This window comes from Ambystoma mexicanum, chromosome 10 (genome assembly GCF_040938575.1).
Source record: "Ambystoma mexicanum isolate Mex_15411 chromosome 10, UKY_AmexF1_1, whole genome shotgun sequence".
NCBI classification, from domain to species: Eukaryota; Metazoa; Chordata; class Amphibia; order Caudata; family Ambystomatidae; genus Ambystoma; species Ambystoma mexicanum.
In genome coordinates, this window is record NC_090932.1 from 1,187,788,374 (window position 1) to 1,187,813,708 (window position 25,335).

Below are 25,335 nucleotides of genomic sequence, written 5' to 3' on the forward strand. Positions count from 1 at the left end.
AGAAATTAACATCGAAGAACTCAAATCTTATTACCAAAGCTATTAGAGGGAGTGGGCATGGTAAAGGACATGGTCATATCCCGCCAGATTGACCCGAAGGTCAACCCAGTACCCAAGCACCCCCACAGGGTCGGATTTCACCTACAAGCCCAAGTAACACATGATCTGCAACTACTCCTCGACAATGACACCATCGAGAGAGTTGGCAGCCCCACACCATTAGTAGTCGTCCCAAAGGACAATGGCCGCCTGGGTGAAAATCAGCACCATTGTCGGCCTTGCTACCCCCATGGGAGTTGCAGAACTACAATTGTTCCTAGGCATGGCAGGCTACTGTGCACACTATCTACTGAACTATGCCACCCTCACCAACCCACTCCGACAGCTCCTCACAAACGACTCCCCATCTGAGTGGGACGGGAGATGCCAGGAAGCATTCCATACCATAAAAGGTGGATTTGCCAACAACCGTAGACTTGCCTACTTTAACCTGGAGAGGGAAACAGAGCTCACAGTTGATGCCAGTCCCAAAACGGATCCCAATAGACACCATAAGCGTGAAAATAGATGCATACATCAGCAGAGACCTGTCGCCCACCATACAGGCATACTCCCCAGCGGAGCAAGCGATCCTAGCAGCAGTATGGGCCTGCAAAAAGTTTGATCATTTCATCATCGGCAGAAGATTCACCCTCATCACTGATCACCAGCCGCTGCTCTCTTTGTTTGGCAGTCTCAAAACCAAATTGCCACCCCACATCAGACACCAAGAGTATGACTATCTCTTAATCCACAAGCCTGGGGGAGATGCCAACCCGGCGTATTATTTATCCCGCCCCCCGGAAGGAAAAACAGAGGACTCCATGACACTAGAGGCGGAAAACTACATTTCATACTGTTCACACAAAGCCCTCCCACCCGCCATCACTGCAGAAGCATTCACTGCCAAGATTAGAGCAGACCCAACCATACAAGCGGTGGTGCACATCACCAAAGCCAACAAGTGGAAACACCTCAGCATGCAATCTTTTGTGAGAGGGGAGGTGAACAAGAAAGAAATGGAAAGGATGGCCAAAATACAATTGGAACTCGTCACAAGGGAACAGGGAATACTGCTGAGGCAACTGCCTAGTGGCCCCCAATGGCCTGAGGAAAGCACTTATGACCATAGCGGATGAGGGACACGGATGGATGGCAAATACAAAGAAGATAGTGCAAAACAAAGTGTGGTTCCCGTACATGGATGCAATTGTAGAAGACACCATGACTCACTGCATACCCTGCCAAAAGCCAGCAGTGAACAGCCCCCCAAGTCCACTACAGGTAGTACCACTACCAAATGGACCTGGGCAACGAATAGCCATAGACTTTTATGTCCCACTTGAGGAAGGAGGCCATCTGCTTGAAGTAGTAGACGAGTACTCCTGCTTCCCACTCACAAAACTTGTTCAATCAACAGCATTCCACCATGTAGCAGGGGTGATCAATGAACTAATTCATGAATGGGGAATCCCTAACACCAAAAGACTGACAATGGACCACCTTTTCGAGGACAAGAGTTCCAGTACCTCGCCACCCATCTAGGATTCCATCATCAGAAAATGATGCCATTGTGGCCCCAGGCCAATGGGATGGTGGAACAGTTCATGTCCACCATTAAACAAACCTGACGAAAAGCCACTGCCAATCAAACGTCGCTACCCCAAGCAATATGCCAAATGCTGACGAGCTGCAGAAACACACCACATAAAGCCACAGGAATGACACCACTGGAACTAATGATAAAGTACAAACCCCAAACTCGCCTCCCAAAAATATAGGACTGCACGCCAGAACAGGATGCAGAAATCTGAGAGCGGGACGCAGAAAGGAAAAAGAAGGCGAAGGAATGGGTGGACCAAAGGAGGAGAACGAAGGAGCCCCAATTCCCAATGGGAGAGACTGTACTGATGAGACAAAGACAGCAAAGGAAGACTGACCCCAGATACAACCTGGAACCGCTCGTAGTGACAGATGTAAAAGGGCCCATGGTGACCCCAACAGTAGACAGGGTTAAATAACCCGGAATGCCTCTTTCTTCCGCAAACTATATCTCGACAAGCCTGAACCGATGGAGGGGATAACCGCAGAAGAGGAAGAGCAGAGAAACAAAGGAGCAAACGAAAGCCCAGGTGTAGAAACATCAGGGGGGACCCAGGAATCGCCCGGACGGCCCCACGGGCTGCAAAGTGACTCCAACGTCTGATTGAGCAAATGTGAACAGTGGACTTTCATGATAAGCAAGGGGGAGGTGATGCAGTGCAGAAATGGAGAAGGACTCATTTAAGAAGGAGGTACTGGGGACCCAGGGAGGGTCGCAGCAAGAGGGAGAAAGGGGAGGGGCGAGAGAAGGAAGAGACAGTTGTTAAGGAGAGTAGTAAAGGGAAGTTTGTTTGTTTGTTTGTTTATTGAATTTCTAATGTGCACCAGACCCAGAGGTAATAGGGCGCAGCAGAGGATATGCAAGGCTTGCAAGGTTACATAGTGGCAAACAATAAAAATGGACATGTGAGGAGCAAACATAGGTAGGGCTCAAATATACAGGTAACAAATAAGTAATTACATCATGGTAAACAGAAATGTGCCATGGTTTACATATATAGTGGATATCAAAGACAGTTATTTAAATCATAATTCACAAGACAGTTATTTACATCATAATACACAGTGTTTTACAGTCTTGGATGGTAAAGTGTGCTAATGAACAGTAGTTGGTGTTAGGGTTAGTCTTGGGTCAGATTGAGGTGGGTGTTGAGGTTCTTTCTGAAGAGTGCGTAGGGTTGATCAGCTCTCAATTCGTATGGTAGGGAATTCCACAGTTTAGGGGCCATCACAGGGAAGCTTTTGCCGCCAATCTTGGAGGATTTGAATCTTGGTACCACCAGGCAGTTTGTATTGACGGTTCTGGTGGGCCTGATGGAGGTTTTTCTGGACAGTTTATTGATAAGGTAGCTAGGGCAGCATTATGTAATGCTTTGTGTGTCAGCGAGGTGATTTTTAGTTGTATTTTGTTATAGGTAGATAGCCATCTATGTTGGTGTCTGATTGCGGTCATGTGTGTTCTTTTATTAATGCCTAGTGCGGCTCTAAGAGCGTTATTTTGTAATATTTGTAGTTTTTGGATACTGGCTTTATTAGCACTACTGTAAAGAGCATTACAGTAGTCTAATCTGGAGAGAATTAGTGCTCTGGCCAATATGATGCAGCTCTCATTGGAGAGAAAGGGCTTGCCAGCTCTGATGAGCTTGCATGTGTAGGCTGTAGTGGAGGCTAAGGAATTCAGTAGTTTGTTGAAGGACATGGTGGCATCTAGATAGAAACCTAGGGTTTTTACCTCCTTTGAGACTTTGATATTGTTGCCATCAATGATGAAGGAGGCATATTTGTGACCTAGTTTGGAGATGTTGGAAGGGGTGCCCAGAATGATCAGTTCTGTCTTTTTATCATTCAGGCATAAGCCGTATGTGGCCATCCATGCCTGAATGATGAGGTAGATCCTATTCACCAACGCCAGGTCCTTACCATGACCCCCGGAAAGTGGGAGGAGAATCTGTGTATCATCTGCATTGTTAGTGTAGGTGATACCTAGAAGGTCCAAATCATCAAAACGTGGCTTGGTGAATATGTTGTACAGAGTGGGGGACACGCATGAACCTTGAGGGACCCCGCACACGATTGGGGTGGGGTCAGCTGCCGCTGATGGAGAGAATACTCTGATGGTTCTGCCGCTCAGGAATGATTCAATCCACTTATCAGCATCTGTGGAGAAGTGGGAAGCTGAGTCAAGGTGTCTACAGAGGACCTTGTGATCCACCAAATCGAATGCAGCTGAGAGATCGAGTAGCAGCAGTAGCGCTGTCTTCCCTTTGTCTCTCAGCTCATCGATTTGTGTTTTCAAATCGATCAGTGCAGTTTCCGTCCCATGTAGCGGGCGAAAACCTGATTGTCTGACCCCTAGGAGTTTATATGTCTCAAGATATTTTTGTATCTGCGAGTAGGCAACTTTGTCTAGAATTTTAAGTAAAAATGGTACCGTCGTGATGGGGCGGTAGTTTGTGGCGATGAGTGGGTCTAGAGATTGCTTCTTCAGAAGTGGGAGAACCCAGGATTGCTTGAGGTTGGCTGGTACTGTGCCAGAAGCAAATGAGGCATTGATCAACTTAGAGATGAATGGAGAGAGGTCTCTCACAGCATCTTTTATGATGTGTGTTGGGCAGACATCTCCTTTGCAATTTGAAAGTTTAAGTGTTAGGATGGTTTTTTCAACTTCTATGATAGAGGTTTTGGTGAAACGGAATATGTTATTTTGATCAATCGGTTTTTTATTCGGTGGGGGAGGATTAGTTGGTTGTGGTAGGTTCAGAGCACCTTTCTTGTTTTTTATTTTGATTTGTAGTGTGTTTATTTTGTTAGTTAGGGCTTGTTGGATCTCTGAGCACCAGGTCTTATTTTTGATGCAGATATCCGGCGTGGAAATGGGGGACTCTAATTCTCTTAGTATTGTAAATTGTTCTTTCATACTAGAGTTGGAATTGGCAATGTGTTCATTGTAGGAGTTACGTGTTGCCAGACAAATTTCCTTTTTGTAGTGTAATGCCATGGAGGATAACTTCATTTTATTCTCACTGGAGGGGCAAAGTCGCCAGGCAGTTTCACATTTTCTTTTTAGTAGGCGCAAATCCTTTAGTTGAGGGGTGAACCACTTGTTAAGGTGTGCTTTGGCTTTGCTTGGTCTCAGTTTGAGGGAGGCAAATTTGTCCGGTGTGGAGAGCATGATCTTATTGTATTCCTGCACCAAAGTGCTTGGGTCGAGGTTGTCAGGCAAAGCATTTATAGTAGGTATAATATTAGGAATCACACTGTTGACTGTGATGTTCTTTTTCATTCTAGTTAGACAGGGTGGCGCTATTTGAGGAACTAGCATTGTCGGTCTGGTAGTGGATAGGATCATGGACACGAGGGAGTGGTCAGTCCAAGATAGGGGGGAGATGGAGTTAATGGTAGCTGTACAATTGTATTCAGCTACCCAGTCCAAAGTTCTTCCCTTGATATGGGTAGGTTTGTTTACTTTTTGAGTTATTCCTAAAGCATTAAGGGAGTTGGCAATTTGTAATGCCTGTTTGTCCGAAGGGTCGTTAAAACCTAAGTTAAAGTCACCAAGGATCAATACTTGGGAGGTGGGTTTAAGATTACTGGCAAGTATGTTGTGCAGGTCTTCCTCAAATGTTCCAATCGGTCCAGGAGGTCTGTATATTACATGCATGGTAAGTGACTGGGAATTGTTTAGCGGGAGTTTAATAGAGATGCATTCGCAAGATTGCCAGGTTTGGGGGGAGGCTGTTCTCATACATAGGCTCTCTCTAGAGATGATTGCTAATCCACCACCTCGGGATCCATCTCTATCTTGTCTAGAGAAGGTGTAGCCCTCCGGGATGGCAAGCATAAGTGCGGGACCTGCAGCATCATGTAGCCAAGATTCCGTTATGGCTAGGAAGTCTAGGTTGTCTGCTGAAATTAGGTCAGCTATGTCAATAGCGTTTGCCACCAGCGATGTTGCGTTGAGGAGGGCTCCTTTGAGGGGCTGGTTGTCTATTTTGGCTGCGGTTGAACGAGGAGTAGGTTTAGTGAGAGTCAAGGTTTTGGAGAGGGGTGTGGTAGTATGAGTAGCAGTGGCACGCGGATCGTGAGGGGAGGTGGACCCTTTAGCCTTATTAATGGTTGTAGTGTGGTGCCAGTTAGTTTTCTTGTTGGTACGAGGTAGAGATCTGGTCAGAGGCTCGTATATTTTAAGAAGTCTGGCACGTAATTTGAGATTTCTGATGGTCATAGTACATGGGGCCGTGGTGTAGTCCCCTAGGGACTTGCACGAGGTGTGATAATGGAGGGTAGGGCTACTGAGATTAGCCGCCATGGACGGTAGGTTGAGGGGGTGTAGTCTAATCTCTTCTGGTATGGTTCCGATAAAAGGGCCTGCAAAGCTGAAGGCAAGGGATTGTAGGGCAGCTATTAGCGTGAGAGTGATATAGCTCCCGTATCCGTTCTTGAGGGTATCATAGGAGCCTAACACCGCACAATGCCAACTCTGCATTAATGAGGGCCATTATCAGGTAAATCAGGGTCATGCATTAGCTGAGGTTTCAGTAAAACACATGATTTCTCTCTTAGAATATGGTGCTTTTAGGAAAAGTATTGCCCTTCTTTGGAAAAACGCTTTTCTATTGTTACACGGACCACTGAATTGTGCACTCAGTCAGTAAAGTGCTCCACAATGGCCCAGAAAGCTGTCCTAAAATGTCTTACCAAGCTGACATTGCCCAACTGCTTTATGTATCCGAGCCCTGCTTTTAACATTCTCGACTGTTCATATTCCATTCCCAGCTAGCTCCTTTCCCTCTCATGACTTGGATTGGTGTCTCATATGACTACGTTTCAGTAGCGCCAAGGGTGCCATGTTGGTTTATGGTGTGTGTGCTGTACATCGCCGCCTGCCCCAAAACCATCATTCGCATTGTTCTTAAAAGTACTGTTTAACTTCAGTGTAGGTAGATTTTGGTAACTGGTTGCTCATGCCTGATGTCAATTAATGTTTGTGAACATACTTGAGCATTAAACAAAGATTTATTTTTTAAAATCATGTAGAATTATCCGGTGTCAGGGCCGAGCTTGACCCTGATAGCATGATGTTACTGGGGGTCGAGGTCAAAGGAAACGTGACCTAACGTCCAAAACACACGTGCTGATCTGTGGGAAAGTGTGTGAAAGGTTATGAAGCCGAGGGAAATGGTAGTGAAATGTACATGAGGAGTGAATGATTGTGGCCAGAGGCTCACAGTCAACGCAGAACTGGCTCAATGCAATAGTGCACATGTGGCATTCCCAATATTAGAATGCACATGTTGTGGAGGCACACACTTAGTATCTCAAGGCTTAATTGGCAGACCCCTCATTCCTTTTAAATACAATAGACCTCTTTTGTTTTCTTACAAATACACGCACTTCGGCCGTCAGCAGGTCCTCTTTCTCCGGGGAAAACACGTACTTTCGTTTCCAGTTTTTCTTTCACACATGCCTCACACTCAGCCTCACCTGTGATTCTTACTTCCAAATACACCCAGATTCCTTAACCCTATCACAGACACATGCACCCACAGCCTCACCAGTGTCTCTGACTTTGAAAAACACCCAGAGCCTTATTTAACCCTATTGGAAACACATGCACCCACAACCTCACCAGTGTCTCTCACTTTGAGAAACTCCCAGAACCTCACTTAACCCTGTTGAAAACACATGAACCCACAACCTCACCAGTGTCTCTCACTTTGAGAAACACCCAGAACCTTCCTTATCCCTATTGCAAGCACATGCACCCACAACCTCACCATTGTCTCACACTTTGAGAAAGACCCAGAACCTTCCTTAACCCTATTGCAAGCACATGCACCCACAACCTCACCAGTATCTCTCACTTTGAGAAACTCCAAGAACCTTCCTTATCCCTATTGCAAGCACATGCACCCACAACCTCACCAGTATCTCTCACTTTGAGAAACTCCCAGAACCTTCCTTAACCCTATTGCAAGCACATGGCCCACAACCTCACCAGTATCTCATACTTTGAGAAACTCCCAGAACCTTACTTAACCCTATTGCAAACACATGCACCCACATCCTCACCAGTGTCTCTCACTTTGAGAAACTCCCAGAACCTTCCTTATCCCTATTGCAAGCACATGCACCCACAACCTCACCAGTATCTCTCACTTTGAGAAACACCCAGAACCTTCCTTAACCCTATTGCAAGCGCATGCACCCACAACCTCACCAGTATCTCTCACTTTGAGAAACTCCCAGAACCTTACTTAACCCTATTGCAAACACATGCACCCACAACCTCGCCAGTGTCTCTCAATTTGAGAAACTCCCAGAACCTTACGTAACCCTATTGCAAGCACATGCACCCACAACCTCACCAGTGTCTCTCACTTTGAGAACCTCCCAGAACCTTCCTTAACCCTATTGCAAGCACATGCACCCACAACCTCACCAGTATCTCTCACTTTGAGAAACTCCCAGAACCTTCCTTAACCCTATTGCAAGCGCATGCACCCACAACCTCGCCAGTATCTCTCACTTTGAGAAACTCCCAGAACCTTACTTAACCCTATTGCAAACACATGCACCCACAACCTCGCCAGTGTCTCTCAATTTGAGAAACTCCCAGAACCTTACATAACCCTATTGCAAGCACATGCACCAACAACCTCACCAGTGTCTCTCACTTTGAGAAACTCCCAGAACCTTCCTTAACCCTATTGCAAGCACATGCACCCACAACCTCACCAGTATCTCTCACTTTGAGAAACTCCCAGAACCTTACTTAACCCTATTGCAAACACATGCGCCCACATCCTCACCAGTGTCTCTCACTTTGAGAAACTCCCAGAACCTTCCTTATCCCTATTGCAAGCACATGCACCCACAACCTCACCATTGTCTCTCACTTTGAGAAACACCCAGAACCTTCCTTAACCCTATTGCAAGCGCATGCACCCTCAACCTCACCAGTATCTCTCACTTTGAGAAACTCCCAGAACCTTACTTAACCCTATTGCAAACACATGCGCTCACAACCTCACCAGTGTCTCTCACTTGGAAATACACCCAGAACCAAACTGAATCTATTGCAAACACAAGCATCCACAGCCTCACTTGTGTCTCTCAGATGGAAATGCAGCCAGAACACGTGCAAGAACGCCCTCACCTGTTTCCCTGTAGCCCCAGAGTTCGAGGTGGACACGTTCTGCGTGTAGACGCCTGGAATCCCACGTTAAGGTCAGTGGTCCCTCGTACCCGGGGGTGCCATAGTACTGCCACTTCTTGGAATTGACAAGGACGCTCTTCTCCAGCACAGATGCCTTGCTGTGGTGTACTGGCGGCCGCAGAAAAAATAAAACATGGAAGGGTTACCAGCTGTAAACAATCATTTGAAGATGACAGGATGCAGTAACATAGTATACCATTTGAAAGAAAAGCATAGAGTACAGTGATAATCATTGTTATTTTATGGAGCTTGTGTACAGCTCTCTCTCTCTCTCTCTCTCTCTCTTTTTCTCTCTGTCTGTCTCTCTCTGTCTCTCTCGCTCTCTCTCTCTCTCTCATGATCACGTACACACTGTATCTGTATCCTCATCTGAAGGATCAAGGTCTGAGTTGGCCCTGCCACAGGGTTTCAACTTGTGAAGTGGGCCTTGGAGCACTGTCTTGGGCGAGCACTTGACTCACGAGCTATCTACCCAGATAGCTGGACTACAGACAGCTGTATTTTGCAGTCCCTGCACAGGGGTTTTTCAAATCCCCAACTGGTGGCTGTTACCATGCCACAAACTGATTATTCCGAGGGGCAGCACTACCGTGACTGTTTGGGTGCACCAAGAGTATTGGAATTCTTTTTCGAGCCAAGTAAGGTTATGGAACCCACTTTGACAAGAACAGTCCACTCCCACTTAGGGTGGACAATATGTATGATAAAGGATTTCCCCACACATGCTCGGTGCAGAGATAGAAGTCTGGGCTTCAAAATAAGCCTTTAAGAAATTATTCACGGCAACCATGCATTTAGATCCGCCAGAGCGCCTGGGGACCAACTCCGTTGGTGACGGTGCGCGGTACAAACACCTTTAACATTTATCTACATATACACAAAGGCCCTTTTTAAGAGGTGTCAGGCTTTGGGCATCAAAGTAGGACTCTGTGAACAGAAAATATCTCCATAGACATCAATAGGGTACCCCACAGACAAACCTGCATCATCCTCTTTAAAATAGTTTTGCTTTATTGGCTTTAATCGGATGCCATGATAATGGATCTTATTGACCCCTCATTGAAAAGTATACAGGTTCGGGGAGGTATAGTGTATCCCCTTCTCCATTGCCTTTTGGTGTTTCGGTTGAGAAGATAACTGAGCAGCTAGCACTGTAATGCCAGCATGAATGGCTAAGGATAAGGATAGGAAAGGAAAAAGATGTATAAAGCACAAGCTATGGCCCAAAGGCATCTAGGTGCTAGAGGCAGGAGTCAACTGGAATGCCTGTTTGCAAAAGCCGCACAGAGGGCTGCGAGGCTCAAAACAAATCATTCTTGAGGGCTGTCCGGAAATTAAGGAGATCTGAAATTTAACGAAGTTGAGGAGGAAGAGTATTCTATAAAGAGGGGTAAGCACAGAGAAAGACCGCCCTCCAGACCTAACCCTACGATATCTAGGTACTGTTAATAGATTGAGAGAGACAGAATGCAATTAACTGGAGGGAATATACCTATTCTACTTTGCTTGCAGATATTCTGCTCCCATATGATGAATTGCGCAGTGCCCAACCCGACGTACCTTTTAAGCTTCCGCAGCAGACTAGAAGAATGAGACATTCTTGTAGCTCCCAGTGCAAGACAAGTCGCAGCATTTTGCAAAAGCTGCAAGCGGTAGATCAAGAAATCAGGTTGCCCAAGATAGATACCATTGCAGTAGTCTAAAGAGCCCATAATCCATGCAGTCACCAGCATAGGTCAAAGTTCCAAGGCAAGAAAAGGCTAAGCCTTCTTTAGAATTTTCAACCTAAGGAAACCAGAGCCACACACAACAATCTGCGCCACTCTGGAGCCAGATGACAACAGTTTAATACCCAGGCTCCTGAATGAGTCACTGGGTTTCGGGTCAGACGTCTGGAGTCCATGGCGTGTTGTTAGGGTCGGAACCTATCATCAAGTTCTCCGTTGTTTCTCAGTTTATCTTCAGCCAATTTTTAGCCATCCAGTTGTCAATTGCAGATACACAGTCTCACAACTTTGAGGGAGGATCTAATACAGGCGAGTTTAGAAGAAAAAGCAACTAGGTGTCATCGGCGTAGGTATAAAAGCAGACCCCATGTTTAGAAATGAGGTCTGCCAAGGGCTGCAGATAGAGATTAAACAAGAACGGGGAAAGAGTGGAACCCCGGGTACGACTGAAATGGGGAAAGGGACACAGATTGAGTATGCTCAGTAAGAAAAGATGAAAACCATTTAAGTGGAAATCCTGAGAAACTCACATTTTCCAAACGCTGGAGGAGAATGCCATGATGGATTATGTCAAGTGCTGCTGAAAGGTCAGGAAATATCAAAACACTGACCTCTCTGTGGTCCTGCAGCAAAGCACAGTCATCAAGGACCAAAATCATGACTGATTTGGTGGCCCATAATTGGTCTAAGCACAGATTGAAAGGGGTCCAGGAAGTGATAGGACTCCAGAAAATGAGCAATCTTTTGGTGTAACTATTGCTTCCATAAGTTTCATAAGAAACCGAAGAAGCAAAATGTGCCCTTAATTAACAGCTAAGGTTGAATCGAAATGTGGTGTCTTTCGAAGAGGACTAATCAGAAAATGCTTAAAGGAATGCTGGGGAGTTGCAGTAAATGCAGTAATCACTGTCTCTGGAAACACCTTAATAACCCAGAGAGGAAATGAATCCACAGGGGAGGGAGATTTAATCTTTCTTCAGGGGGCCCAAACTAATTCATCAGTGACCACCTCGAATGAAAATGACTCTGAACGCATTTCATCAATATGGAGGAGAAGAGAAGAATCAGCTATAAGAATGGGCGCAACACTGGCAATGGATTGTCGTATTTTGCAGATTTTCTCAGAGAAAAACAGGCTCATAGAATCACAATGTGCTTCAGTACGAACAGGATTCACACTAAGTGGGGGCAAAGTTGATAGTTCACAAGTTGGGAGCAGAGGATGGTTTCGATCCATCGACCTCTGGGCCATGGGCCCAGTTAGGGAGAATTCTCAGGCAAGCAGGGCGGTTTGCTAGGAGTTCACGGACACAGAACTCATGGAAGGCCTATCTCCTTCCCAATCCCATAAGTAATGCAAATTCAGACAAGTAGCAAGTTCAACTGAGGCTTACTACAGTCAACAAACCAACAGGAATCAGATGCTCAGAAGCAATTCCTGGCGCAACTCGAAGAACTCTGGCTCGCAGGAAAGTTTTGATGGAATATCACGTGACAAGTACGTCACACACTGGGCCCTTCTCCAAAAACCTAACTCCACTCTGGATTGGTTAACAAGTGGTAGTTCCCTTATAGTAACCCATATAGAGGTTAGTGGATTGGACATAGCTATGTCAGGTGTCAGGCCTGGACCTTCCCAGAAAACTGTTACGTACTAATTGTTACAGTGTGTGGACCTAATGATTGGTCGGTGGCCCCAGCTACCCACCCCTAGGGTCATGAATTGTGATTGGCTGAGCTGAGAGTCCCTAGGCCTGGGATGAAATCAATTCTGAGCTCAGAATGCACCTGTTCACGGTGCTATGTGCAACTATGTGTCTGCGATGTGCAACTTTGTGTCTGCGGTATAGCCATGTGTTGACCATCATTGCCATGGAAGTACTCCTTTCCCATCACATGGCTGTAGCTCAAGTTTAGAAGAATTGTTGCAACCATTGGCTGGTCCGTGACTCAGTTGCTCTTCCCAGCTGCCAACTCTTGGCGCACTATCAGTTTGGCTGGCTCACGTGTCCAGAGACCGTGTTTGTGAGCTCTGAATTATTTTGTATTTTGTGTAGAATTATGCACCTCTGCCGCCGGTGTTACTTCGGTTGAAGGAAAAGAATGTTCTTTGCAACATTGCAACCTTGGCGGTGGCCTCGTTCCACACACAGTGGTTCTGCTGGCACAGCATTCAGTGTGGCTTTAGGTTCTCTGAGACGGTTGTGGCTTACTATGATTTCCTAAACCATGGTCTGGTTTCTACTGTATGTGCTCTCCCATAGTATCCATAGGTTAGTGGGTTATGACTTGGTCAGGTCCCTCAAGTGCTCCTGCAATTACATAGGGTTATTTGCATGTAAGCATCTGCAAGCATTCACACGTGGTCTTCTTGCTTCTTTGCGGTTTTCTGCATTGCTGCGACACGCTAATGGAAAAATAATAAACGTGCAGACAGTATGTGCATGTCCCTGTCCTCTAACTCATAGAACTGTACGTCTGTGTTCTTCATGTATTTGGGTGTGTGAGTGTCCCGAATGTGTGGAAGGCACGTGTACTTCATGCCTGACGTCGCAAGGTCGTCATGGTGTCTCTAACGACTTGAGGTATGGCTTCTGAGCGCTTTAGTGAATTATGTCAATATAACTGTCTCTGGTTCCATCTTGTGCATCTTCATCCAGTGTGTGTAATTTTTTTACTGCACCTGGTTTGTAGGGTCGGCTGATAGGGTATTTCTCATGGTACCTGTCCATGGTGGGTGCAGTGGGGATTGGTGCGAGCTCATACAATCGGTGGCCATATAGTCCTTGGTTCTTCTTCCGGTTGGAGTGCCTTCTGGGATGAGGCGCATAGTTCAAACTCCCCTCTTCACCACCCGCTTACCTCCCATATGTTGGAAGCCTGAGATCGTGCCGTGTTTGACACCAACAGTTGTGCCAATACCGCAGCATATATATGAAAGAAGATACCCTTTGAGACAACCCTATCAAATGTAACCATGAAGGGAGGATAATTTGAGGGAGGAACTCCCTGAAGGAATATAAAAAAGAGCAAAGAAAAAGCCTGTGACATCATAAGAGAATATGAATGACGTCTCAGGATACTGGCTGAAGAGGATGGATGGATCCAATAGAAACTAATGACGAAGCAAAGAGTCAAGTGAACCTTTGAATATGAAAATGAAGATTACATGTACACAAAATGCTGCAGATAATCAACCGTTCAATAAATGTACAGACACTAAAACTCAAAGTAGACTAAGTCATCATAGAAGCTGGCTATATGTAGTGAATGGAATGCAGGCGAAGCCGCCACTGTATAGAAGCTGGACATCGGTATAATGAATTTTAGTAAGCCAGGATCATGAAGAAGAAAGAGAAAATTGTGTTGCAGTAAGAATAAGCTGAATAGTGAAGCTGCACGGCCAGGTTGTCAGGCCTGAAGTCAAGACTGGAGCAGCTAAGGTCTGCTATCTATTCTGGAAAGGAGTCAACATGCGAAGGATGAATCTTCTCTTGTTCAGGTGCAAATAAAGAACACCAAGAGTGTCAAGTTTTATTCATTTAAGACATTTAAAAGCTGCAAAATGAACCAAATAGTTGTCTCCTGTTACGTGAGCCAAGGATGAAAATAGAGTTGAACTTGGAGTCCTAGAACAGCGATAGTGAGTGCCTGCACTCCCATGTATTGCCAGAGACAAGGATACTTTGCAAGTCTAAGTGCAAAGACAATCTTCATGGCAGAAGGCTTGGGTGATGAGAGATGCTGTGCTAATTGGGTGGGAAGGTAGAGTCAGGCCCCATCTCCTTGCACCTGGGTCTGGGCGTATGTGCTGCTAAGTGAACCAAATGTTCCACACATGGCACAAGCATACCAACCAATTGAAGAGGTCCATATAACGAAGGACATTATAGTTTGAGGAACCAATCAGAAACGTGCATCTAATCGTTTTGATAATTGCATGTTTCAGAGGAAGGCATATTTTGTCCAGCCAATCACAATCCTAGTTCCTATACAATGTGCGCTTAGATGTTCCCCTTAAGCCTATCCCGATCCCCAGTAGGGTTTTCATTATTTGCCACATATTATGACATCACCTCTAAAGTATTTTGAGTATATAATCACATTTTTATGAAAGGATCGTTGCGAGAAATCTAGCATATGCCTGTTGATTTTTGTTGTAACTCCCTGTTTTAGATAATTGATAATAAAACAGTACTTTGCCATCTTCATGAGTTGGTTTGGTTATTTAGACTCATATTTAATCTGTGAACTCATCCATTGCATGCACGTTCCTAAAGGGCCCTACGCTCATGTGGTAGCGGTGCGGATGGTTCAAAAAGAGATTTTCAGACTATCGGGCACCCACCGCCATTAGCTGGAAGATCGCAGAGTTTCCTGTGGAGAGTGGCCGATAGAAATAAACTTGCAAGAAGAACCGAGACGGTGGGCAGGTCCTCCTTTGAAGAACTCCCTGCCCGGTTTCCACGGCCACTCTGCGGATGGAAGGTGAAGTGATCGGATTGTAGGAGGAGTCTATACCAACGGCCTTGAGTCGATTCATGAATGGTGACTAAAATAAGAGGAATGGCAAATAATGGAACAGGATTGTAATCGTTTTGAGTAATAGGAAATAGTTATAGAGATAAGAGACCGTCTACAGATTCCTGATTCAAGAGCGGTAGAAGGAGACATCTCAAATCCCAGCAAGGAGTGAAATATACCGTAAGGTGATGTCTCAAACCCTGTTCAGGGTAAAAAAAATAAAGGCGAGGGAAGCGGTGATCACAGTGTTTATAATATGTAATGTTTGACTAGTCTGAATGTTGTTTGTTGAGTAAACTATCAAAAAGCGATAGAAATTGTGAAAAATTGAAAAGGTGAGGAGCAACAGTGATTGAGCTATAGCAAAGCGATTGGCGCCAATCAAGAGATAGATACGCCAATTACGAGAATAACTAGGCTATTGAAATAAGAGGACTGAGCAGGGATTGATAGTGCTTGCTCATATTTGTTGGTTTAAAGTGTTGGCAAGTGGTGATTTAAGCCAAGGTAAAAGGTTTATTTAACAGTCTGGTAAGTATCGACAGTCAATTGAGACTTGTCATTATGAGAGATACTCCTCTTATTCACCTATGCAAGATGCTCAAACAGTATAGTGCGGAATGGGTAAAGGGCACAGCAGATACAATTTTCATGCGGTGGCCACAAGGGGGAACATTGTCAAGAGTGGTATAGCAACACATGACCACATACTTGCATCTGCATACACAGGGAAGAAATTAGAGAAAAGATTAGCGATTTTAGAGCCCTGGAAGATGTATCAAGAGGAAAGTAGCTCAGGGGCAACATGCTCGCCTTGGAAGCAAGACGACACGGAGCAACACAGGTTCGATCCCCGGGTCCGTGCTTAGAAACCTCTGGGTATTAAGCGTGTTATAAATAACCAATCATATCATATCATATCATATCAAGAGGAAAGAGTAGACCTGCCACCTGAGGAGTGGATGCTTAACCAGCATAAGGGAGAAGGTGATGAGTCCTGAGCTCCCCTTACCTTACTTCAGGGAAAAGGGTGTTGCTACGAAAGAGATAGGAGTATATCCTTTAAAGGAATTGAAAGCAGCAGCAGGGTATAGTAATCCGATATATGTGAACCCCCTGCTTACAGTAGTGATTATAGTCCGGAAGACAATAAGAGAAAGGAAGAGATTTATAAGATCATACAAGGCATGGAAGAAAAGAGTTAGTAGTCGAAGAACAAGAGAAAATTGAAGACTGAGCGAAAAAACAAAGAAAGTATGATAATAGACAAAGAGCAATAGAAGAATTAGGCATAAAGGAAAAAAAGAGAGGAGGAACAAGCACAAAGAATAAGGGACAAATGATTACAGAGATGAAGAGGAAAGAAGGGAAGGAGTAAGGAAAGGAGAAGAACGAAGGAAAGAGGAAGAAAGAATTAGAAAGGATGCGAGAAAGTAAGGGAAGTAGATGAAGAAATAGAACGAAAAAGATACAGCAAGGTCTCGATGCCAGTCTCATTTGTAAAGAACAAATGAGGGCGAGCACAGAAATACGATGGGACAAAGTGGAAGAGATTCTTCGGATAAAGGAAATAATGCCAGTAGTATCTAAAGTAGAGCTAGAAGAAGAAAGATTTGATGTGGAAATGATTGGAGAAATGATTGATAAAGTCCATAAACAGTTAAGACGAGGTAGCGAGTATGGAACTCGAGGGAACAGTGATCGATCCCCAGTACCTCAATCATGAATTGAGGAGGGAAACCTGCTCAGTGATGAATGTCAAGCATTGTCTTTGAGCAGAGTGAACTTAGATAAGGGTGAAGTGGATGACAGTCACACTAGTTGGGGACTAGACCTATCAGACGAGGAAAGAGAGTCCGGTCTTGGGGCAGAAGAAAGGAGCATGTGCACCCCTGAAGGAAGTCTGCAAATGGATAAGCAAGTGAGATGGTTGGATCTGGAACAGCCTGAAGATAGAATGCCTGATCCCATAGTATATCCTGAGCGTCTGCGAGGACGATCGCATAGTGAGAAGGGAGAGTCACCACCATATGTAAGCAAGTTAAGGTCATTACAGACAAGGAGACAGACAGGGACGATTATCCATGCCATGGATAGACCAATAGTAGGATCTAACTATGGGAGGGTGTTTGCACAGTTTCCCTTACTGCAGAAAGGGGGAGCAAGACCGCAATATATTCCATGGCCACATATGGACAAGGATAACTTCACATGCAAGCTCCCTAGTTATACTTTGAACGCTGGGAAATGGATATACGAATTAGAAAAAATGACAGGAAGAAATACACTGGCCATAGGGGACTTAAAAGGTCTCCTAGCAGCCACTCTTGGAGAGAGGGCTGATGACATATGGAAGAGAGCGGGATATTCAAGTGTGACTGCACAGACCACAGCACATGATGGAGCCCCATTTAATAACTGTAGAGCAGACGTTTGGAGGGCTCTCAGAGTCCAGTATACTGACACATCATATATGGGTGCGATTATGACTCTTAAAATGAAGGAAGATGAAGACCCTTTTGCTTACATTCAGGATATTCAGGAGAAATGACATCTTGAAACTCACAAACCATGGGAAAAGACAGTGGCATTATTTTACCATATTTTATGTCAGGGGTTGCCTGAGCCAGTACAGAGGCAGATGAAGAAACAAGTAGGCATGGAAGCGTTACCATGGGCTGAGATACAGTTGACAATAGTACATAGTTGTTGGTTATTACAAGAGAAAAACAAGAATAAATATGAGAATAGGAAAATCGAGGCAGTTATTTCAGAATATTTTTTCAATATTTGCCGTAGAAGGGGTAGTACTGACAAGCTGAAAAGGATTGAGAATGCAGGAAGCAATGGTTGCATTCAGGGAAATAAATCAAGCCCGATGGACCAAGGTGGATATGATATGATATGTTATGATAGGTTATTCATAACGGCATCATACCCAGAGGTTTCTAAGCGCAGACCTGGGGATCGAACCTGTGTTGCTCCGTGTCATCTTGCTTTCAAGGCAAGCACATTGCCACTGAGCTACCTCCCGGGTTTACGCCACAAGGCAGAGGTTTGGGTTAAAGAGGAAGAGGAGGTGGATTTCTGAATAACCAAGATGGGTTTCAAAATAGACAGAATGAGAACTGGAGTACTCAGGGAGGATATAATCAAGGAGGAATTAAAATTTCCCCCAGTATTTTGGAATTGTGGAATGACAGGACATATTGCGCGCATATGTGGGAGTCAAGGGAGTGTAGAAAATTGACCCAGAAGGGCAGTCGCAACAAGCCCCTACACAGACCCAACAGCATGTAACACAGGACAAGTATTGACATCCAGAATGGGAGGTATCACTGTGGTAGGAGGAAATCCTTTCAACGGAACAGGGATGAGCCTATATCCACAATAGGACAGCTCACAGGGTGACTTGATGTGTTCAGTACTATCTGTGACACCAGACCCCCAAGAGGAACCAAGGGTCGATGTGACGATAGGAGGCAAATCCTTTTCTTTTCCTGTAGACACTGGAACAACTTGTTCTTTTATACGAGAAGGAAAGTATCCAATGTCAGGTATTGCCATGAATGCTCAAGTGTTCTCTGGAGCTATGAGTTGAGTTCCTTTTACTGATAAATTACCAGTCTCCATAGGAGAATGTGACATGTCCGTTCCTTCGTTATATTGACGACAGGCACCGGTTAATAATTTGGGACAAGATTTAACATGGCAATTTAATTTACTGATCAAGGAATAATGTGCTCCACTCCAGGAATACACTTTTTAAATGTGGGAGAGTTCATGCTGGTGTGTACAGGGCAGGTGGCTCTGTGAGGCGTTCCAGTAGATCCAGAGATTTTTCTATGTGGAGTAAGCATCTTGTTGACATGGTTACCCAGCCTGGTAGGAAAGATTGTGAGGATACCTGACAAATGTTTTTTTAGACCACAAATACCTATGGATGAGGAGGGTGGACAGACTATCCCTATAGAGTTGGAAGCAGCTATAATGTGAAGGTAAATGGCAATGCTCAAAAGAGTAGACGATGAGGGTATACAATGGAGAACTGCGATAGCTCTTGAGGAGGGGTACAGATTGACTGACATAACCGATGATGATATGTTTGGGGAAGACCGAAGGGATGATGAAGTGGTGTTCTTCATGAGCATTATCTACTGGATAAGGATAGAGTAAAGGGAAGTCCTACAGCAAATGGCCATAATGCAGCAATAACCAACATTTTTTCAGGAGGATCTTGAAAAGGTGTAGAGTGCCTTATCGACCACAGGCCCTTATGACATAGGTTTATAGAAGGGGATCAGAGAATTTAAAATAAAGCTTAAGCCAGGAGTGATTTTACCTCGAACAAAACAGTACCCAATGTCCCGCGAAGCTGATCAAGGCATATTTCAGACTATTTCAGCACTAATGGATCAGGGGATCCTGGTGCCATCAGAATCATTGTGTAATACCACGGTGTAGCTGATTAAGAAATCTAAAGGGGGTCATGGAGATTCATCCAGGATATGAAACCTCTTAACCAGATTGTAGACTCTGAGTTTCCTTTAGTTCCCAATCCGGTGACAACATTGTGTAGTATCCCAGTGGAAGCTCAATAGTTCATGGTGACCAATTTCAAAAATGTGTTTTTCTGGATCCCATTGCACCAGGATTCACAAGACTTGACTTAATTTAAGTTTTGCCAAAAGAGAATGAAACATAACAGGCTGCCTCAAGGGTTCTGTGAGTCCCCATCAATCTTTAACAGAGTCCTACAGATGGATCTAGGCAATATTGATCTCAAACGTGCGGTAGTACAGTAAGCAGATGACATATTAATTTGCAACACCAGAGAAGAAGAGTGCAGACAGGACTTTATCCAATGAATAACTATTCTGGCTGACAAGGGATACAAGGTAGAAAAGGAAAAATTACAATACTGCCAAGAAGAGGTGTTATACATAGTTCAGTTGATTTCACATGAAGGAAAAAAAAGTGCCACCTGAGAGAGCTGAGGCAATTATGAAAACCTCAAAACCAAACACATTGAGACAGATGCAACTGTTTTTGGGTTTGTGCAACTCTGTAAGAGCCTGGGTGTTTGATTACAGCACATACAGGAGACCACTTCAGGAAGCATTAAAGAAGGCGCAAGTTAGTAAAACAAAACTAGAATGGACTAAAGAAATGTAGGAATGATTTGAAGAGTTGAAAAAAGCAATTTGCATGGCCACTGTATTATGAATTCCCAACTATGCTGAGGAATGTTATTTGTTTTCGCACACGAATGGCACACGAATGGCACAGTCATGACAGCAGTGCTTACACAAAGAACCACATTGGGATACAAACCTTTGGCATATTACAGTGGGATTTTAGACCCAGTTATGAGAAGACACTTCTCTTGCGAACAATCTGTGGCAGCTGCCGCATTCGCAATTAAGCAGTCCACAAGTATTGTCATAGGTAGCCCATGACCCTCTTCGTGAAGCATGCTCTATTTGCTAGCCTAAAGAAACCCAAGGGCATATTGACATCCCAAAGAGTTTCAGCTTATGAGGCAATGATTTCTAACCCAGCGATAAAAATTGTAAGATGTAAAATAGTGAACCCTGCTCCGTTCTTAGCTGAGCCAGTAGAAGAAGGCGATCATGTGCATGATTGTGCTAATTATGTTGGTTTTATGATGATATACCCTGTGTGAAGGAGAATGCTTTAGCGAGAGGGGAAATTCTCTTTATTTATGGTTCTTCAAAAATTGATCGGATTAGTGAGGAAAGGCATACAGGCGCAGCAGTATTAAGACACATATTAAATGGAGAGTTTGAAATAGTAGCAAATGCAAGGCTATTGTCTCGTTTTTCAGCACGAGCAGCAGAATTAGAAGCACTTATTGTCACACTTGAGAAACATGAAGGGCAGGAAGTGATGGGGTACAGTGACTCCACCTATGTGATGTCAACCGTACATGCAGGATTGTCACGTTGGAAAAGGAGAGGCTACCTACCCACAGGTGGCTGTCCAGTGAAGAATGCATCCTTATTGGATAAGCTCAATAAGACCCTACAACTCCTAGTAGCCGTAGCAGTCATTAAATTAACAGTGCATACTAAGCAAACAGTTGAAGCTGCAGACGTAGAAGCCAAAAGGGTTGCATATTCTCCAGAAATTTTCGATACAGAAAGTAGTAAAGAAAATTCACTTACAACAATGTTAGTACAAGAGGGGTTTAACGAGTTGTCAATGATCCAATTAATAGAGATTCAAGGAAGTGCATGACAGGAAGAGCAAGAATTATGGAAACAAAGGGGGTGTTGTTTATCCCCTGCGGAAGCATTATGGTGACAGGATAACACTGGAAAGCCAGTGATGTCAGTAACTTTTTTGAAGGTTGTGCTTGAACAGTTGCATTACCCCATGCATGCAACTAGAGAGAGTCATACTTCTATGATTGCAGAAGACTGGTTCATACCTAATTTGTCAGAACAAATTGCACTGTTTATGGTAAATTGCATCGTCTGTCAAATGTTTACTGCTGGGCATACACTGAGAACGATTACAGGAGTAATACCTTGACCAAATCGTCTGTTTCAGCATTTACATATAGATGTCGATATTCTGCAGACATGTAATGGATATAGGTATCTATTAGTGGTGGTGTGTCCCTTCTCTAGGTGGATCAAGGCAGGTCCATGTACACGCCCTGATGCCACTCGTGCAGCAAAGTGTTTAGTGTGCAAAGTGTTCAACGGGGTAGGGTGTGTGTGAAGTGCGAAGATCCAATAATGGGAAGCATGTTGTCAATTAGTTATTTGAACAGATAGGGCTTTTATTAAACATAAAGCAAAGGTTTTCTTCTGCTTATCACCTGCAAGTGAACGGAATTAGTGAGAGACTCAATGGCCTCCTCAAAGAAAGGATTTCCAAGATTAAATTGACTTTGAAAAAGGGATGGCTGTATTGCCTAACCCTAGCCTTATATGCCGTTCAGAATCAGCCAGTATCAGACCACCATCTCACCCCGCAAGAATTATTCACAGGGCGTCAAATTAGAACGTCCCTTAAACCTCTTTCTAGGAATAAGAGTGAAGTCCAGAGTGTAGCTAAAACTTTAGGTGATGAGATGCGTGATTATTTGACATGTATGACCTGTAGTATTTCTTTCATTTCAGATCAAGTCAAGTGCCAGGGGGTTGGTCTAAGATCACAGCAGTAGACAATTCAGCAACCAACCCAAGTGAACTACTACTACCACCACCAAAGTTATATGTTGGGGACCTAGTGTTGGTTTGAAATTATACAAGCAAGTGGCATGAGCCACATTTTCATTGCCCTTTTATTATCAAAGAAGTGTCCCCTTCTGCTGCCAAGGTACAAGGAAGAAGAGCTTGGCTGCACCTGGGTGATGTGAAGATTTATAAAGGCGAGACATTCTCTCCCACCAGTACCGATCCAGAAACAAGACAAGAAGAAGAATTTCCATGTGTGCAGACCCGATCGATGACTAAGAATGGTATGGTATGGTAATGTTTATTTGTAAAGCAACTATACACAAAACCAGTGTTTCAAAGCGCTCAAGGAGGGAGGGAACAAGGGGAAAAAACAACAGTCCTTCAGAGCCCTTGAATGTCTGAATGATACAAATCTGCAAAGGCAGAATAAGTGCATATAATACAATTAACAGTGCAGGTAACAGCAAATAGGTCTGATGACAATTCTTCAGTTTTTCCAAGTGCATTTGAGGTGCCACCTTGCGAGGACAAGGGAAGACAGATAAACGATCTTCAAGGCATGGTACGTTCCAATCGTGCGAGTGCACTGATGGTACAGGAGAGGGGGATTCAATGCAGGGGGGGGGGGTCCAAGTGTACCCAGTCAGTCAGAAGCTGGGGTAAGAGCTGAGAGATGCCACTCTTAGAGGTCATTGACCAAGTGCAATAATAATGAGGCAAGTGCAATGCCCGGAGGCAAGTGTGGGAGGACTGGCAAGGGTGCCATGGACCTGTGAGAGTCTGAGGTACACCCGGTGGCCAGTCAGCAAGCTGTCCAGAAAAGGAGGGAAAGAGGGAGAGAGGGATAGAGCGGAGAGAGAGGTTAGCAGGGTAGAGGGAGAGAGAAGGAAGAGGAGAAGAGAGAGGAATGTCTTAAGGAGTTTCCGGAACGTAAGGAGATCAGGCTCAAGACAGAGGGTGGCAGGGAGGCTATTCCATAGGGAGACCCCTGCTGAAAATAAATATCTCCCTCCAAATATCAGCTTGGAGCGGCTCACTCGCAGAAGGTTGGAGGAAGATGAGCGAAGAGCTCGGGAAGGACTGTATTTAGGTAGGCATTGTTGCAGATAGGTGGGTCCTAGGCCCCAGAAAGGCTTGTGGACAATGCAGAGGGTCTTGAACTTGATCCTTGTAGCCACGGGGAGCCAGTCTGGGGATTTCAATGCCACAGAGAGATGCAGTCCCAGGGCTTGAAGCCAAGGATAAGTATTTTGGTTCTGTTCTGGATGAGTTGCAAAGCAGAGGCAGGGAGGTTGAGAAAGAGGCTGTTGCAGTAGTCCAGCCTTGAAACAACCTGGGCTTTGGAAACAGTGAGCCCTGGGGGAAGGTGAGAAAAGGAAGAGTACAGCTGAGGAGTTGCAGCTGGTAGTTGGACTTTTTAGAGATGTCCAAAATGTGAGGGGAGAAGGAGAGAGTGGTGTCAAAGATGACCCCAAGGATTTTTACCATGCAGGTGGGTGCGGGCGCAGGGCCAAGGGAGACCGGCCAGAGTGCGAGTGGGAAAGCGGGAGTAGGAGTACCAATGCAAACGATCTCAGTTTTACTGCCATTGAGGCAGAGGGTGTTTGCAGCACAACAAGGCTGAACTGGGGACAGACAGTCAGATATGAGTGAGGTAGAGGAGGTGGCTGAGGGTAGCCTGAAGGAGAGTTGCATGTCATCCGCATAACACTAGAAGTTAGCGGTGAAAGTGGCAATCACACATGCCTTTGCAGTCATGTAGATGTTGAAGAACCAGGGGCATAGGTTAGATCCCTAGGGAACGCCACAGGTTGAAACAGTGATAGTAGAGAGAAAGGACCCAAGTTCAACCTGGGATGGGTGGTCGGAAAGGAAGGAGGTTAACCAAGCCAGAGCCTGACTTGTGATTCCCAGGGTGTCACAGAGACGTGCAATCATGATGTTTTGGTTTATCATGTCAAAGGCAGAGGGGAGGTCAAGAAGAATGAGGACAGAGAGGGTATTAGAGTCAAGATTTGAGAGCAGGTCTTCACGGGTGTTTAGGAGAGCGGTTTCTGTGCCTCTGGATGCTCTAAAGCCAGACTGATGGTCGTGAAGGCAACCAGAAGATTCAGTGTGGAGGGTGAGCTGAGAGATAGCCAGCTTCTTCTTTAGGAGTTTGTCCAGGAAAGGGGTAATAGAGATAGGACGGTAGTTAGCTGGAATTGAGGGGTCCGACAGAGGGTTTCTTAAGCAGAGGGTGCACAAGGGAGTGCTTAAGAGAGGTTTTGTAAAACTCCAGTGGCAAAAGAGAGATTGCAAGGATCAGCCAAGGGTGGAGTGAGAGAATCAATGTTGTCCTTAATGGTTTTGAAGGGTCAGGGTTCCACCTGTTAGGATGAAACTTTCATAGACCAGACCTGTGTGGGGACCTCATCAGGTGTGACGGGAGTGAGAGAAGAGGTGAAGGGGTAAAGGGAGGCTTGAGAAGTGTCAGTGTATGATATGGTGTGGAAGTGAGAGAGGAATGAATGCTTTGGGTTTTTGCAGTGAAGTGTGCAGCCAGAGCAAAGAAAAGGTCCTGGGCGGATGTAACAGAAGAGGAGGCTGCTTCAGGATTGTCCAGTTCCTTACAGACTTCGAAAAGTTTGCAGGCTTGAATAAAGACTCTTTTCTTGGTGTGGAGTCGATATTGCCTTTGAAGGAGGTGGCAGGCAAGTTTGTTAGAGGGTCCATTGGACGAATTCCATTTCCGCTCAGCTGCCCTACACTTGCGTTGAAGGGAAGCCAGACCAGAGTCGTACCAAGAGTTGCACTTTTTGGAAGGCTTCAGTCGGACCCTCATGACAGGGGCAAGAGTATTAAGGGTGTTACAGATAGAGAGATTAAAGTTTCTGAGGGCTGTTTCAGGGTGGTAGTCAGCCGTAGGAGTAGGAGGCGCAGAGTAGGTGGAGGCAAAAGCAGCCACTGTCACTCTTTTCATGGGTCTGGTGACTTTGAAACCAAATGTCTGCCGATGCAAGGGGAGAGG

The 25,335-nt window shown here is 45.0% G+C and overlaps 1 protein-coding gene across 2 annotated transcripts in view; it reads right to left on the reverse strand.

Moving 5' to 3' along the window:
* The window catches only part of LOC138492163 (uncharacterized), a 1,449,912-nt gene that overhangs the window by 996,131 nt on the left and 428,446 nt on the right, over positions 1–25,335 (reverse strand). For both annotated transcript variants that reach the window (XM_069619172.1, XM_069619173.1), the window contains exon 4: positions 8,801–8,968. In XM_069619172.1, the coding sequence (XP_069475273.1) occupies positions 8,801–8,968 (168 nt within the window). The remainder of the gene's footprint in view (positions 1–8,800; positions 8,969–25,335) is intronic.